The following is an 18,147-nucleotide window of genomic DNA, read 5'->3' on the forward strand; positions in this document are numbered from 1 at the left end:
AAACTGCTTCTCCCTTCAGTGCTCTCATCATGCTTTCTCTGCTAAGAAGGTACTCTTGATCCTCCTTCACCTTTACTACTCATCCTTTACGATTTAACTAAGGTAGTACCTCCTCCAGAAAGGTTTCCATGACACCCCTCTTCCACAGGATGAGTATCCCTTCTGTGTAATCACATAAAATCTGTCTAGAGCTATCATCAGATATTCTACATTGTATTATGAAGATCTGTTTAGATCTCCAACTTTCTCAACAGATGTATGTGCTTTTAAGTGTAAGAACCATGTTAAATTTATCTTTATATTCCCAGAACTGGGAATAAAGCAGATGCCAACTACCATCTGTTAAACAAAAGTATCACCCTTCATCGTGAACTGGCCTACATACTGTAACTCTGTATAGAACCTGTCCAACAATCTAATAACCTTTTCTATTACAAGTAATATAGTCTGATTATGCAATTTCAAAAAGTAACTACAGACAGAAAATCCTTCCTTAATAACTCCAGTTAAATGAAATTTCAAAGTATACATTTTTTTTTGCATAGCCAAACATCTTTTATTTTTTACAACTAGAATACCAAAGATACAACCCAACTAGCTCCAGAACACTTCCAGATTTTTTGTTTATTTAACCAAACTAAACAAAGGTTTTAAAAGGAACATCTGCAACAACAAAAGAATACTAATCTATCAATCAAAGCTGGCTTCACCATTTCTTGTCTTTTCCTTATCTTTATCCAAGTTCTTCACCTTTAATTCTTCTTCCTCTTTTTTGAGGATGTATTCAGTATCTTTCTCTGAGTTTGGCACTGATTTTCCCTTTGGTAGCAAGAAACAGTCAGCATTCAAAACCTGCTCGGCAGTCATTGAACTTCTACAACAGATCAAACTACAGAGGAGGGATTTGACATTATCATCCTGCAAGAAAAAAGAGATGTTACAAAGCAAAAATAAAATCAAAATGAGTAAAAGGACAAACTTGTAATAAGGAGTACCCAATTCAAAAATAATCTCAATTAATGATATAGAGCTAAAATCAATTTTTCCCATTTTTTAAAGCTTTTTACCAAAATCAACTAGTTTTTATTGGAAAGGGATTAATCTAGTATTAAAACAATGGAATCAAATGACAGGGGGGTTAATGCAGAAGGGAAAAGAAAAGAATCACAACTGAAACATTTATCAAAAACAAGTGAAATTCCCAAAAAACACCTAATATTTTTTTACTTTCCATTTTCCCTTTTCTTAGGGTAGTAGTCAGAATTTGACAATGAAAATTTTACATATAAGTGCCTCTGTCTGAAACGATAGCCTCCTTTACTTGGTCAACTGCTTTTGGTTTCACTTCTGAAATGATCTCTTGAAACACATCCACCACCACGAACATTACCATGATCATCATTATGGAGGTCAGAATTTATAATGTACCACAATTTCAAAGCACATTATTTTGTTATCACATGTTAATAACACTATCATGTTCTTCTTCCATTAATTCCACCTCCCAAAGTATGTTTTTTCTTTTTTGTTCCCTGTGGATGACTCCAATCAGAGCACATTTTATCTGGAATAAAAATCACCTATTTACTGCTAGTGTCCTCTAAGGAATATAAGACCAGAAATTTTACTTTCTCATTTCATCCCCAACAATGAGCACAGTGATAGAGCAGGTATTCAGTTTACATCTGGTAACTGAATGAATGTCAATGCCCATACTGTACTCTACAGGGTATGTTTTTAAACATAGTTAAAATGTTTAAGATAGTGACAGAGTCAATTCATAGGCAGATTGATTAAGAATTCTGGGGATCCCCAAGGAGAGAGGGGTCTGGGATTCTTGAGGAGATAGGGGTCTGGAATTCTCAAGGAAGAGGAAAGGACAAACTTTTTTTCCCTCTACATTCCTTAGTCTTAGTCACATAAAACATTTTTAATCTTTAAGCCTGATGTATCTATAACTGATGATTACACAACAAACAACTCAGTTTAAACTCTGTACTAAGATTGAGAAGCTCTATACAGTCAACAAAAACAAGACCAGGAGCTGACTGTGGCTCAGATCATGAACTCCTTATTGCCAAATTCAGACTTATATTGAAGAAAGTAGGGAAAACCACTGGACCATACAGGTATGACCTAAATCAAATCCCTTATGATTACACAGTGGAAGTGAGGAATAGATTTAAGGGTCTAGATCTGACAGACAGAGTGCCTGATGAACTGTGGAATGAGGTTTGTGACATTGTACAGGAGACAGGGATCAAGACCATCCCCATGGAAAAGAAATGCAAAAAAGCAAAATGGCTGTCTGGGGAGGCCTTACAAAGAGCTGTGAAAAGAAGAGAGGCGAAAAGCAAAGGAGAAAAGGAAAAAAATAAGCATCTGAATGCAGAGTTCCAAAGAACAGCAAGAAGAGATACGAAAGCCTTCCTCAGCGATCAATGCAAAGAAATAGAGGAAAAGAACAGAATGGGAAAGACTAGAGATCTCTTCAAGAAAATTAGAGATACCAAGGGAACATTTCATGCAAAGATGGGCTCGATAAAGGACAGAAATGATCTGGACTTAACAGAAGCAGAAGATATTAAGAAGAGGTGGCAAGAATACATGGAAGAACTGTACAAAAAAGATCTTCATGACCCAGATAATCGTGATGATGTGATCACTAATCTAGAGCCAGACATCTTGGAATGTGAAGTCAAGAGGGCCTTAGAAAGCATCACTATGAACAAAGCTAGTGGAGGTGATGGAATTCCAGTAGAGCTATTTCAAATCCTGAAAGATGATGCTGTCAAAGTGCTGCACTCAATATGTCAGCAAGTTTGGAAAATTCAGTAGTGGCCACAGGACTGGGAACGGTCAGTTTTCATTCCAATTCCAAAGAAAGGCAATGCCAAAGAATGCTCAAACTACCGCACAATTGCACTCATCTCACATGCTAGTAAAGAAATGCTCAAAATTCTCCAAGCCAGGCTTCAGCAGTACGTGAACCGTGAACTCCCTGATGTTCAAGCTGGTTTTAGAAAAGGCAGAGGAACCTGAGACCAAATTGCCAACATCTGCTGGATCATGGAAAAAGCAAGGGAGCTCCTGAAAAACATCTATTTCTGCTTTATTGACTATGCCAAAGCCTTTGACTGTGTGGATCACAATAACCTGTGGAAAATTCTGAGAGATGGGATTACCAGACCACCTAACCTGCCTCTTGAGAAATCTGTCTGCAGGTCAGGAAGCAACAGTTAGAACTGGACATGGAACAGACTGGTTCCAATAGGAAAAGGAGTACTTCAAGGCTATATATTGTCACCCTGCTTATTTAACTTATATGCACAGTACATCATGAGAAACGCTGGACTGGAAGAAACACAAGCTGGAATAAAGATTGCTGAGAGAAATACCAATAACCTCAGATATGCAGATGATACCACCCTTATGGCAGAAAGTGAAGAGGAACTCAAAAGCCTCTTGATGAAAGTGAAAGAGAAGAGTGAAAAAGTTGGTTAAAGCTCAACATTCAGAAAAGGAAGATCATGGCATCTGGTCTCATCACTTCATGGGAAATAGATGGGGAAACAGTAGAAAGAGTGTCAGACTTTATTTTTGGGGGCTCCAAAATCACTGCAGATGGTGACTGCCGCTATGAAATTAAAAGACGCTTACTCCTTGGAAGGAAAGTTATGACCAACCTAGATAGTATATTCAAAAGCAGACATTACTTTGCCGACTAAGGTCCATCTAGTCAAGGCTATGGTTTTTCCTGTGGTCATGTATGGATGTGACAGTTGGGCTGTGAAGAAGGCTGAGCACCAAAGAATTGATGCGTTTGAACTGTGGTGTTGGAGAAGACTCTTGAGAGTCCCTTGGACTGCAATGAGATCCAACCAGTCCATTCTGAAGGAGATCAACCCTGGGATCTTTGGAACGAATGATGCTAAAGCTGAAGCTCCAGTACTGTGGACACCTCATGCGAAGATTTGACTCATTGGAAAAGACTCTGATGCTGGGAGGGATTGAGGGCAGGAGGAGAAGGGGACGACAGAGGATGAGATGGCTGGATGGCATCACAGACTCGATGGACGTGAGTCTGAGTGAACTCCGAGAGATGGTGATGGACAGGGAGGCCTGGCGTGCTGCGATTCATGGGGTCGCAAAGAGTTGGACACAACTGAGTGACTGAACTGAACTGAACTAAGGAGTATAGAACAACAATTTATCCTGCTTGAGGACAATTTCTCCTTCCTGAAAACCTTCTGGCTAAGATTACCTTAAAATGTAAATTATAGGAGTGGGTCTAGTAAGATCTTTACAACCTCCAGATATTCCTTTGATTTATTGCAATAACTAATTATCAAGTATGTAAAGTGAATCACTCAGTCGTGTCTGACTCTTTGTGACCCTGTGGACTGCAGCCCACCAGGCTCCTCTGTCCATGGGATTCTCCAGGCAAGAATACTGGAGTGGGTTGCCATTTCCTTCTCCAGGGGATCTTGCCAACCCAGGAATCGAACCCAGGTCTCCTGCATTGCAGGCAGACACAGGCAGACACTTGCATCTGCCTGCGTCTGCTACATAAAAAGTATGTAACTCCCTTGCTAACATGAGCAAGGGGGCACTCTTTCTGCCCCCTTGTGATGTCTATGTCAGAAGTTTTCTCTATCTTTTATACTTTAATAAAACTTTATTACACAAAAGCTCTGAGCAATCAAGCCTCATCTCTGCCCCCAGATTGAATTCTCCTCTGGAGGTAAAGAATCCCAGTGTCTTTCCTGGTTCAGCAACAGCCTTCCAATAGTACCTTTAGTATGTTTTGTTTTTATTGTTTAGTCACTAAGGTGTGTCTGATTCATTTGTGACCTCATGCACTGTGGCCTGCTAGACTCTATCATGGGATTTTCCAGGTAAGGAGACTGGAGTGGGTTGCCATTTCCTTCTCCAAGGGATCTTCCTAACCCAGGGATAGAACCTGTGTCTCCTGCATTGGGAGGCAAATCCTTTAGCACTAAGTCACCCGGGAAGCCCAATGAGATACTAGTATACATCTCTAAGAATGGCCACAATCCAAAATACTGACTGAATAGCAGTAAGGCTGTGGAGCAACTCTCATTTATTGCTGATAGCAACCAAAACTCAAAAATGGTACTTAGAAGACAATTCTATATTATTTAAAACTACTATTAAAAACCATACTATTTTAAAATACTATTACCATATAATCCAACAATTGCACTCCAAGGAAATAAAAACTTATGTCCACACAAAAAGCTGCACATGGATGTTTATTGCAGTTTCATTCATAATTTGTCAAAACCTGGAAACAACCAAGCTGTCCTTCGGTAGGTGAACGTACAAATAGACTGTGGTACATACAGATAATGGAAAAAGGTTAATAATAAATGAACTATCAAACCATGAAAAGATGTGAAGGAATCTTACGTGCATATGATTATGTGGGAAAAAGCCAATTTTAAGAGGCTAAATACTGTATGGTTCCAATTATATGACATTCTGGAAAAGTCAAAACTATGGAGACAAGAAAAAGATCAGTCTTCAGGGGTTTGGAGAAAGTAGAAATGAACAGGTAGAGTATAGAGGATTTTTATAGCAGTGAAAATACTCTGTATATTAATGGTAGATATATGGCATTATACATGTGTTCAAACTTTAAGAATGTACCACACTAAGAGTAAGCCCTAATATAAACGATGGACTTAAGGCAACAGCGATGTCAATGGAGGTTATCACCTGCAACAAATAACTCCGCTAGGGAATGTTGATAATGGATAAACTATGTATGAGAGAGAAGGAGATATATGGGAAATCTCTACCTTCTATTCACTTTTGCTATAAATCTTAAAATCGCTCTTAAAGCCATAAAAGCAGTTGTAAAACATAAAATAAATAATTTCTTTTAAAAAAAACTGGCAAGAGAACTTGTACAGCCTGATGATTATACTTAAAAAAAAATTACTATTATTATTTTTTGGCTGCACTGGATCTTCACTGCTGCATGAGACCTTTCTCTATTTGTGCTAGAAGGGCTGTTTTCTAGTTGTGACGTGTGCACTTCTCATTGTGGTGGCTTCTCTTGTTGCAGAACAAGGGCTCTAGGGCACGTGGCCTTCAGCTGTTGCAGCCCACAGCCTTAGCTGCCCTGCAATATGTGAAATCTTCCCAGAGCAGGGAGCAAACCCACGTCCCCTGAAATGGTAGGAGGATTTGTAACCACTGAACCACGAGGGAATATCATTATACTTTTGTAGACTTGTTTACTGCCATATTTAACCCCTTAACATCTAGTCACACTGGGGATGATTCCATTACAAAAGACTTTTATGTTTTCATGTCTTAGTTCAGATACTGTCTTTACCTGAAATGCCTTGTACCTCATTCTAACTTTCATAAAATCCTAATTCAACCTTGAAGATTCACTTCAAATAACTATGCGGTGGCATTTACCAATAGCTTCTTCCCTCCATCTTTTCCTGACAAATTAAATATTTGCTTCCTCCAAACTATTTTCTTAAAATTCTATATATACAGATATTGGTTGTTTACTTGTTCATATTTCTAAATCATTAATTTCTTCAATGTTTCAATCCTAAAAAGCAGACCCTAGTTCAATTCCTGATATAGAACAGACTCAAAATATGTTGGTTGTATACATATGTATATCTCAAAGCAATATGAATAGCATAGATGTACGACAAAGAAAAGATACAGCTGCTGCTGCTGCTAAGTCACTTCAGTCGTGTCTGACTCTGTGTGACCCCATAGACGGCAGCCTACCAGGCTCCCCTCTCCCTGGGATTCTCCAGGCAAGAACACTGGAGGGGGTTGCCATTCCCTTCTCCAAGGCATGAAAGTGAAAAGTGAAAGTGAAGTCGCTCAGTTGTGTCCGACTCTTAGCGACCCCATGGACTGCAGCCTACTAGGCGCGTCTGTCCATGGGATTTTCCAGGCAAGAGTACTGGAGTGGGGTGCCATTGCCTTCTCGGAAAGATACAGCTAGGTACTTATAAAAAGTAGAAAAACACTAATTTTAATAAAATATTATCTTTGAAGATATAGAAACTACTGCTTTTCCTTAATTATTACACAGATTATATATATAATCTATTTTAAAAATTCCAGTAGTAATCTATAGCAATAATTTTCTGGCAATGGTGTAAGTAGGGCACTTAAATTTTTTCAATACTTATTTACTGGGAACGTTATTTGTATTCTTAAAAAAATTAGAGGATTTCTTCAGTTAAATAAGTTGATACTACTGCTCACACCTATATCACAGGTTTCTAACAAGTAAATGACAAAAAGGTCACATACCAAATGAAACTGATCCATCTTCGGGATTCCATCCTCATTAGTTTCAAATTCCTGATTCTGAACTGAAAGCTGTTAAAGAAATGAGAATGAATAAATTCCAAACATACTAAAATACCGATCCCACAGCAAAGGCAACTCTGGAAACTGTTAAGGTTCTAGAGAGGAGAAGAACTCAAAGAAAGCATATTAGTCCTTGCAAGAAAAAAAAACAAAAAACTTTCATAACAACTACCAGGAAGTCCCTGGGGTTCCTAACATATCAATGCACACATGCTAAGCACATTGAATACCTCATTTTACAAGCAAATATATTAAAATACAGTGGCTTATAAGGTGTTGGTTTCACACATACTCGTACGTTAAACACAAAGAAAATTTATCATGCAACTTTCCTTCTTCCCTGATAACTGTGTTCAAAAAATTCTTGTTAAAATTTTATGAATTATTAAATATGAAGAATTTCTTATGTACAAGTTCAGTTCAGTCACTCAGTCGTGTTCAACTCTTTGCAGCCCCATGAATTCTAGCACGCCAGGCCTCCCTGTCCATCACCATCTCCCGGAGTTCACTCAGACTCATGTCCATCGAGTCAGTGATGCCATCCAGCCATCTCATCCTCTGTCATCCCCTTCTCCTCCTGCCCCCAATCCCTCCCAGCATCAGAATCTTTTCCAATGAGTCAACTCTTTGCATGAGGTGGCCAAAGTACTGGAGTTTCAGCTTTAGCATCATTCCTTCCAAAGAAATCCCAGGGCTGATCTCCTTTAGAATGGACTGGTTGGATCTCGTTGCAGTCCAAGGGACTCTCAAGAGTCTTCTCCAACACCACAGTTCAAAAGCATCCATTATTTGGTGCTCAGCCTTCTTCACAGTCCAACTCTCATATCCATATATGATCACAGGGAAAACCACAGCCTTGACTAGACGGACCTTAGTTGGCAAAGTAATGCCTCTGCTTTTGAATATGCTATCTAGGTTGGTCACAACTTTTCTTCCAAGGAGTAAGCGTCTTTTAACTTCATGGCTGCAATCACCGTCTGCAGTGACTTTGGAGCCCCCAAAAATAAAGTCTGACACTGCTTCTACTGTTTCCCCATCTATTTCCCATGAAGTGATGGGACCGGATGCCATGATCTTCGTTTTCTGAATGTTAGGCTTTAAGCCAACTTTTTCACTATCCTCTTTCACTTTCATCAAGAGGCTTTTGAGTTCCTCTTCACTTTCTGCCATAAGGGTGGTGTCATCTGCATATCTGAGGTTACTGATATTTCTCCTGGCAATCTTGATTCCAGCTTGTGTTTCTTCCAGTCCAGCGTTTCTCATGATGTACTCTGCATAGAAGTTAAATAAGCAGGGCGACAATATACAGCCTTGACGTACTCCTTTTCCTATTTGGAACCAGTCTGTTGTTCCATGTCCAGTTCTAACTGTTGCTTCCTGACCTGCATACAGATTTCTCAAGAGGCAAGTCAGGTCGTCTGGTAATCCCATCTCTTTCAGAATTTTCCACAGGTTACTGTGATCCACACAGTCAAAGGCTTTGGCATAGTCAATAAAGCAGAAATAGATGTTTTTCTGGAACTCTCTTGCTTTTTCCATAATCCAGCGGATGTTGGCAATTTGACCTCTGGTTTCTCTGCCTTTTCTAAAACCAGCTTGAACATCAGGGAGTTCACGGTTCACGTACTGCTGAAGCCTGGCTTGGAGAGTTTTGAGCTTTACTTTACTAGCATGAGATGAGTGCAATTGTGAGGTAGTTTGAGCATTCTTTGGCTATGCCTTTCTTTGGGTTGGGATGAAAACTGACCTTTTCCAGTCCCATGGCCACTGCTGTTTTCCAAATTTGCTGGCATATTGAGTGCAGCACTTTCACAGCATCGTCTTTCAGGAGTTGAAATAGCTCTACTGGAATTCCATCAACTCCACTAGCTTTGTTCGTAGTGATACTTTCTAAGGCTCACTTGACTTCACATTCCAGGATGTCTGGCTCTAGATGAGTGATCACACCATCGTGATTATCTGGGTTGTGAACATCTTTTTTGTACAGTTCTTCTGTGTATTCTTGCCACCTCCCCTTAATATCTTCTGCTTCTGTTAGGTCCATACCATTTCTGTCCTTTATCGAGCCCATGTTTGCATGAAATGTTCCCTTGGTATCTCTAATTTTCTTGAAGAGATCTCTAGTCTTTCCCATTCTGTTCTTTTCCTCTGTTTCTTTGCACTGATCGCTGAAGAAGGCTTCCTTATCTCTTCTTGCTATTCTTTGGAACTCTGCATTCAGATGCTTATATCTTTCCTTTTCTCCTTTGCTTTTCGCTTCTTCTTTTCACAGCTATTTGCAAGGCCTCCCCAGACAGCCATTTTGCTTTTTTGCATTTCTTTTCCATGGGGATGGTCTTGATCCCTGTCTCCTATACAATGTCATGAATCTCATTCCATAGTTCATCAGGCACTCTATCTATCAGATCTAGGCCCTTAAATCTATTTCTCATTTCCACTGTATAATCATAAGGGATTTGATTGAGGTCATACCTGAATGGTCTAGCGGTTTTCTGTACTTTCTTCAATTTGAGTCTGAATTTGGCAATAAGGATTTCATGATCTGAGCCACAGTCTGCTCCTGGTCTCGTTTCTGTTGACTATATAGAGCTTCTCCATCTTTGGCTGCAAAGAATATAATCAGTCTGATTTTGGTGTTGACCATCTGGTGATGTCCATGTGTAGAGTCTTCTCTTGTGTTGTTGGAAGAGGGTGTTTGCTATGACCAGTGCATTTTCTTGGCAAAATAGTCTTTGCCCTGCTTCATTCCGCATTCCAAGGCCACATTTGCCTGTTACTCCAGGTGTTTCTTGACTTCCTACTTTTGCATTCCAGTCCCCTATAATGAAAAGGACATCTTTTTTGGGTGTTACTTCTAAAAGGTCTTATAGGTCTTCACAGAACCGTTCAACTTCAGCTTCTTCAGCATTACTGGTTGGGGCATAGACTTGGATTACTGTGATATTGAATGGTTTGCCTTGGAGACGAACAGAGATCATTCTGTCGTTTTTAAGACTGCATCAAAGTACTGCATTTCAGACTCTTTTGTTGACCATGATGGCTACTCCATTTCTTCTGAGGGATTCCTGCCTGCAGTAGTAGATATAATGGTCATCTGAGTTAATTTCACCCATTCCAGTCCATTTTAGTTCGCTGATTCCTAGAATGTCGACGTTCACTCTCACCATCTCGTCTGACCACTTCCAATTTGCCTTGATTCATGGACCTGACATTCCAGGTTCCTATGCAATGTTGCTCTTTACAGCATCAGACCTTGCTTCTATCACCAGTCACATCCACAGCTGGGTATTGTTTTTGCTTTGACTCCATCCCTTCATTCTTTCTGCAGTTATTTCTCCACTGATCTCCAGTAGCGTGTTGGGCAGCTATTGACCTGGGGAGTTCCTCTTTCAGTACAAATATACTCTAAATCCCATGTATCTATCACCCAGCCCTGACAACCATCAACCAATGACAACTTTTGCCCTATGTACAAATCCATGCATATTATTTTTGAAATTCTACACATCTCATAATTTTATCTATAAATATTTTAGTATATACTTCTAAAAGGTGAAGTCTTATTTTGACATAATCACAAAATCACACTTGTTGTTCTGTCGCTAAGTTGTGTCTGACTCTGCGAACCCAGGAACTATAGGACACCAGGTTTCCCTGTCCTCCACTATCTCCCAGAGTTTGTTCAAACTCCTGTCCATTGAATCAGTGATGCTATCCAATCATCTCATCCTCTGCTGCCTGCTTCTCCTCCTGTCCTCAGACTTTTGCAGCACCAGGGTCATTTCCAATGAATCAGCTCATTGCATCAGGAAGCCAAAGTATTGGAGCTTCAGTATCAATTCTTCCAATTATATTAAGGATTCATTTCTTTTAGGATTGACTGGTTTGATTTCCCCTCAGTCCAAGGGATTCTCTAGAGTCTTCTCCAGCACCACAATTCAAAAGCATCAATTCTGTGGTGCTCAGCCTTCTTTATGGTCAAAGTCTCACATCCATAAATGACTACTAGAAAAAACCATAGCTTTGATTATACAGTCCTTTACTGGCAAAGTGATGTCTCTGCTTTTTTACTTGCTGCCCATATATTCCATCATTTTTCTTCCAAGGAACAAGCATCTTTTAATTTCACGGCTGCGGTCACCATCCACAGTGATTTTGGCACCCAAGAAAATAAAATCTGTCACTGTTTCCACTCTTCCCTACCTATCTGCCATGAAGAGATATTTCTAAAAGATAAAGTCTTATTTTGACAGTCACAATACCACATTGAAAATTAATATAAAATATCATTTTCAAATTTTTAATCATCTCATACTTTACTTTTATATCATTTAAGTTTAGATCCAAATAAATTCCATATATTATAATTAAAAAATGAGCAAAGCCACTTCTAATATCTTCCTGTGCTTCATCACTAAGTACAACTATAAAGGCTGAAAATAACATAACATATAATCAAAGGAGAGCTCCACAGGTCAAAAGAGGAAGGCAAACTGATGAAAAGTCCCAGAACTGGACTACAACACAGTGACAAGGTGTCTTATGACTTTCTTCCACTAAAAAGAGATAAAGTCTTATTCTGACACAATCACAGTATCACAATAAAAATTAGTAATTCTCTTTAATATAAAATACCCAGTTTTTTTTTAAAAAAATCACTCAAATAGGGTAAACTCAAAGAAAACTAACTACATTCCTAAAAACTGAAAGTAAATTAATGAAATTAATGAAAACTAATGAAATTAACAAAATTAAATAACATTTATGAAAAGTGAAAGCAAAGAAAAAATCTTAAGTGAAAATAAGCATAAGAAACATTACCTACATGGTAATAGAAATTTGACTAAAAGAGATTTTCTCATGCAAAACCATGGAAACAATAAGTGGGACATTTTCAACTGATAAAAAAGAAAGAATTTTCAACCACAAATTCTATATTCAGTGAAACTCTCAGGAAAGAAGGTGAAATCAAGCAGTTTTCAGATGACGGAAAACTAAAGGAATTTGTCACTATGAGACTTAAAGAATGGCTAAAAGAAATACTTCAAACAGAAAGGAAATAATTTTTCTAAAAAAGGAGTATTGGAACATTAGAAAAGAAGAAATGACAATGTAAAGAACAGACACATGAATAAATACCAAAGACTTTCCTTCCTGTCATGAGTTTCCTAAATCATATATGATGACTCACACAGAAGTTATAACACTATTTTGATGTTCAACATAATGATATTTAAAAGTGGGGTGGGTGAAGCAACTTAAATAGAAGGCTTCAGCACTTTGGTCAAACTGTTAGAACGCTCATACCAGTAGAATGGGGAAGACACACAAATGTGAAAAAAGCTATTATCAAAAAGACAAGAAAGAACAAGTGCTGGAGAGGATGTGGAAAAAAAGGAATCTTGGAATCTTTGTACACTATTGATGACACTGTAAATTAGTGCAGCTGCTATGTAAAAATTCAGAGAATTCTCAATTAGGAACAGGACTTGTATATGACTCAGCTATTCTACTTCTGAATATTTATCCAAATAACACAAAACCACTCATTAACAGCGATGGGGATTTGGGACAAATCATCTCATTTCTCTTTGCCTCAGGATCCTCACTTATAAGGCTAATGTAAGAATTAAAGTGGCTAAATACTTAAAAAGTAACTAATGCATGGCACACACTCCATAAGTGTTATCTACTTTTTAAAAATTTCAGATAACTTGGTACATATTAGTAACATAAGGCTCAAAATTCTCCAAGCCAGGCTTCAGCAGTATGTGAATTGTGAACTTCCAAATGTTCAAGCTAGTTTTAGAAAAGGCAGAGAACCAGAGATCAAATTGCCAACATCCGCTGGATCACTGAAAAAGCAAGAGTTTGAAGAGGAACTAAAAAGCCTCTTGATGAAAGTTAAAGAGGAGAGTGAAAAAGTTGGCTTAGAGCTCAACATTCAGAAAACGAAGATCATGGCATCCAGTCCCATCACTTCATGGGAAATAGATGGGGAAACAGTGGAAACAGTGTCAGACTATTTTTTTGGGCTCCAAAATCACTGCAGATGGTGATTACAGCCATGAAATTAAAAGATGCTTACTCCTTGGAAGGAAAGTTATGACCAATCTAGATAGCATATTAAAAAGCAGAGACATTACTTTGCCAACAAAGGTCTGTCTAGTCAAGGCTATGGTTTTTCCAGTGGTCATGTATGGATGTGAGAGTTGGACGGTGAAGAAAGCTGAGTGCCAAAGAATTGATGCTTTTGAACTGTGGTGTTGGAGAAGACTCTTGAGAGTCCCTTGGACTGCAAGGAGATCCAACCAGTCCATTCTGGAGTCTGAGTAAACTCCGGGAGTTGGTGATGGACAGAGAGGCCTGGAGTGCTGCAATTCATGGGGTCGCAAAGGGTCAGACACGACTGAGTGACTGGACTGAACTGACCTAACATATAGTTAGCAATGTATATACTGTCTCTATGAGGGTCCCTGGTCTTATTACCAAGAACAACTATAATTAAATGTTGACAATAGTTGAATCTGGCTGAAGATAAGGGGTTTCCTTATTTCTTCCTTTGCTTTAAATATGTAAAACTTTCCACAACAACAGTTAAGGCAGTATCTGTGCTTGTCCTGACTTACTGACTTGCTTTTACCTGAGGGATAATGATTTATGTAACAGATTAAGTTTCTCATAATGGTTGGAAGAAAGATAAGAGCTATCCTAGTGACTCATTCATCAGGGATGGGAAACAGGTTTGTTTATAAATACCAACTCTGTTCAGTCAATGCTGCTGCTTAATGGGTGCTGTCTGAGGTCATGTAAGAGCTCAGTGAACATGATTATCATCATGTTGCAGTGTCTACTATGAGCATAGAAGAAAGGAATGGCAACATATACACTGTATATTATCAGCTTTAAGTAGGTTTTTGTGGTGTGCATTTTGAAGCACTCCCACTCATGGCTCCACTTTATATCCACACCCTTTTTTTTCTTTCTTCTCATCTTCAATCTATAATGTCCTGTTCTGCTTTCAATACCCCCATGAACTGTCTTATAGCCTTTCTGGAACAAAACAAGGTATTTTGCAAATGAAGGTAAAGTTAGCCAGAAGGAAGGCATATATATACAATGCTGAAACTCCGGCAAAAGGACTACTTTTTAAAAAATTAATTGATACATTTTTAATCGGAGGAACACTGGTTTACAGTTCTGTGTTGGTTTCTGCTGTGTAACAATGCAAATCATTCAAGATTTACTCTCTTAAATGTGAGAATCACAACAAACAGGTGACACAAGAAGTTATGAAAATAAAAAACACCAGCCAAGGGAGGTCTGTAAGTGAAAACTTCAGCAGGTTGTGAGCTAAATCCTTAGACATGCTAATGTTTAATAGATAGGCAGTACTAAAGAGGATTAAAATAAATGCCCAAACATAAGGCAAAGGAATAATTTAGTAGGTGGTGTATCATAAAAAATTATTACCTTGGATATTTTTGCAGATAGATCAGACTTACCCATAATTTCAGGCTGAAGGAAAGGTGAAAAGTAAGAGAAATAGACTAAAGATACAGTGAAGGTCGAGGGCACATACAGAAGGCTTGCAATGAAGAAAGAGCACTTTAATTCTCTGAGACAGAAGAAGAAGACAGAAAACTGGATAAAGAGACAACCAGTTTGTAGACAGAAGCACTGAAATTCGATGGAAAGCACATTACCATGATCTCAGTTTTGTTTTTTTTTTTTTTAAGGCAAGGTCTACTTAAATGAATGGGGACGAAATTTAGGCAGGGGCCTGAGGATAGCAGTAAAAGGTTTAAGTAATCATTGAGGGAAATATGAGAATGAACGGGCAGGTGAAAGGACTAAAAGAAAGCCTGAGACCTAAAAGAACTGAGACTGATGGGGTGTCAACATTCTTCAAAAGCATTCACTTCCCAAGGTATTCAAGGGATCCCATTTCACACTAGTATCCACTTTTAAATCTGAATAAAACACAATCAACAAACCTAAGACGACTCAGAAAGGCGGAAACGAGAAGGTAAAATGGTAAGAAGAAGGTGAGGTGACGAGGAACCTTGGGACTTAAGAAATGACACAATGGTGAATTCTGCGGGTTTTGACTCTCCTATATCTCACACTGGATGCTAGAGAAGTCTGCAACCCAGAAATGGCAAGAGCCATAGACCAAAAAAGTCCCAAGAAAAGCCTACTACATCTAGTCAAAGGACTGGGAATAGGGTCTTGTAGAACAGAAAATGTTTTTGGTTCAGTTCAGTCGCTCAGTCGTGTCTGACTCTGCGACCCCATGAACCCCAGGACGCCAGGCCTCCCTGTCCATCACTAACTCCCAGAGTTTACCCAAACTCATGTTCAATGAGTTGGTGAAGCCATCCAACCATCTCATCCTGTGTCATCCCCTTTTCCTCCTGCCCTCAATCTTTCCCACATCAGGGTCTTTTCAAATGAGCCAGTTCTTCGCATCAGGTGGCCAAAGTATTGGAGTTTCAGCTTCAACATCAGTCCTTCTAATGAACACCCAGGACCGATCTCCATTAAGATGGACTGGTTCAATCACCTTGCAGTCCAAGGGACTCTCAAGAGTTTTCGCCACACCACAGGTCAAAAGCATCAATTCCTCAGTGCTCAGCTTTCTTTATAGTTCAACTCTCATATCCATACATGACTACTGGAAAAACTACAGCCTTGACTAGACGAACCTTTGTTGACAAAGTAATGTCTCTGCTTTTTAATATGCTGTCTAGGTTGGCCCTAACTTTCCTTCCAAGGAGTAAGCTTTTAATTTTGTCTTTTAATTTCATGGCTAAAATCACCATCTGCAGTGATTTTGGAGCCCAAAAAGATAAGGTCTGCCACTGTTTCCCCATCTATTTGCCATGAAGTGATGGGACCAGATGCCATGATCTTAGTTTTCTGAATGATAAGCTTTAAGCCAAACTTCACTCTCCTCTTTCACTTTCATCAAGAGGCTATTTAGTTCTTCTTTGCTTTCTGCCATAAGGGTGCTGCATATCTGAGGTTATTGATATTTCTCCCAGCAATCCTGATTCTAGCTTGTGCTTCTTCCAGCCCAGCGTTTCTCATGAGGTACTCTGCATAGAAGTTAAATAAGCAGGGTGACAATATACAGCCTTGACATACTCCTTTTCCTATTTGGAATCAGTCTGTTGTTCCATGTCCAGTTCTAACTGTTGCTTCCTGACCTGCATACAGATTTCTCAAGAGGCAGGTCAGGTGGTCTGGTATTCCCATCTCTTTCAGAATTTTCCATAGTTTATTGTGATCCACACAGTCAAAGGCTTTGGCATAGTCAATAAAGCCGAAATAGATCTTTTTCTGGAACTCTCTTGCTTTTTCGACGATCCAGTGGATGTTGGAAATTTGATCTCTGGTTTCTCTGCCTTTTCTAAAACCATCTTGAACATCTGGGAATTCACGGTTTACATATTGCTGAAGCCTGGCTTGGAGAATTTTGAGCATTACTTCACTAGCATGTGAGATGAGTGCAATTGTGTGGTCGTTTGAGCATTCTTTGGCATTGCCTTTCTTTGGGATTGGAATGAAAACTGATCTTTTCCAGTCCTGTGGCCACTGCTGAGTTTTCCAAATTTGCTGGCATATTGAGTGTAGCACTTTCACAGCATCATCTTTCAGGATTTGAAACAGCTCCACTGGAATTCTATCACCTCCACTAGCTTTGTTCGTAGTGATGCTTTCTAAGGCCCACTTGACTTCACTTTCCAGGATGTCTGGCTCTAGGTGAGTGATCACACCATCGTGATTATCTGGGTCGTGAAGATCTCTTTTGTATAGTTCTTTCGTGTATTCTTGCCACCTCTTCTTAATATCTTCTGCTTCTGTTAGGTCCATACCATTTCTGTCCTTTATCGAGCCCATCTTTGCATGAAATGTTCCCTTGGTATCTCTGATTTTCTTGAAGAGATCTCTAGTCTTTCCCATTCTATTGTTTTCTTCTATTTCTTTGCACTGATTGCTGAGAAAGGCTTTCTTATCTCTCCTTGCTCTTCTTTGGAACTCTGTACTCAAAAGGGTATATCTTTCCTTTGCTTTTCGCCTCTCTTCTTTTCACAGCTATTTGTAAGGCCTCCTCAGACGGCCATTTTGCTTTTTTGCTTTTCTTTTTTGGGGGATGGTCTTGATCCTTATCTCCTATAGAATGTCAGGAACCTCCACCCATAGTTCATCAGGCACTTTGTCCATCAGATCTAGTGTCTTAAATCTATTTCTCATTTCCTCTGTATAATCATAAGGGATTTGATTTAGGTCATACCTGAATGATCTAGTGGTTTTCCCTACTTTCTTCAATTTAAGTCTCAATTTGGCAATAAGGAGTTCATGAGCTATTCCACAGTCTGCTCCCGGTCTTGTTTTTGCTGACTGTATAGAGCTTCTCCATCTTTGGCTGCAAATAATATAGTAATAGTCTCTATTCCAGCCAAATACCAAGGGAAAAACTGTGTCAGCAAGGCTGAGTGGGGAGTTGGACCTCCACCCTAACCATCAACAAAGAGGGAGAACAAAGCTGTATACGATGGCACTAGCTGCAATCTACCCAAACTGGTACTGCCAATGGGACTCAGCAGAGAGGTATCTTCTACTCTACCCTCAGCAGCAACAAAGCAGAAAAAGTAGTGTAGGCACTATTAGCCAGCACTCTATTTTCCCTCTTTATTCCCCAAGCGTCAGTAGGACCACGCCAGTGGAAACGAAACTTATACCCTCACAAGGCAGCAA

The 18,147-nt window shown here is 39.2% G+C and overlaps 1 protein-coding gene across 3 annotated transcripts in view; it reads right to left on the bottom strand.

The window, feature by feature from the left end:
* Positions 1 to 530: 530 nt before the first annotated feature.
* STK31 (serine/threonine kinase 31) overlaps positions 531 to 18,147 on the bottom strand; it is a 107,709-nt gene continuing 90,092 nt past the window's right edge. For all 3 annotated transcript variants that reach the window (XM_069586795.1, XM_069586796.1, XM_069586794.1), the window contains 2 exons: positions 7,324 to 7,392; positions 531 to 918 (listed from right to left, as the gene is read on the bottom strand). In XM_069586795.1, coding sequence (XP_069442896.1) covers positions 691 to 918; positions 7,324 to 7,392 — 297 coding nt within the window. In that variant the 3' untranslated portion in view covers positions 531 to 690. The remainder of the gene's footprint in view (positions 919 to 7,323; positions 7,393 to 18,147) is intronic.

Source organism: Ovis canadensis, chromosome 4 (genome assembly GCF_042477335.2).
Source record: "Ovis canadensis isolate MfBH-ARS-UI-01 breed Bighorn chromosome 4, ARS-UI_OviCan_v2, whole genome shotgun sequence".
NCBI lineage: Eukaryota > Metazoa > Chordata > Mammalia > Artiodactyla > Bovidae > Ovis > Ovis canadensis.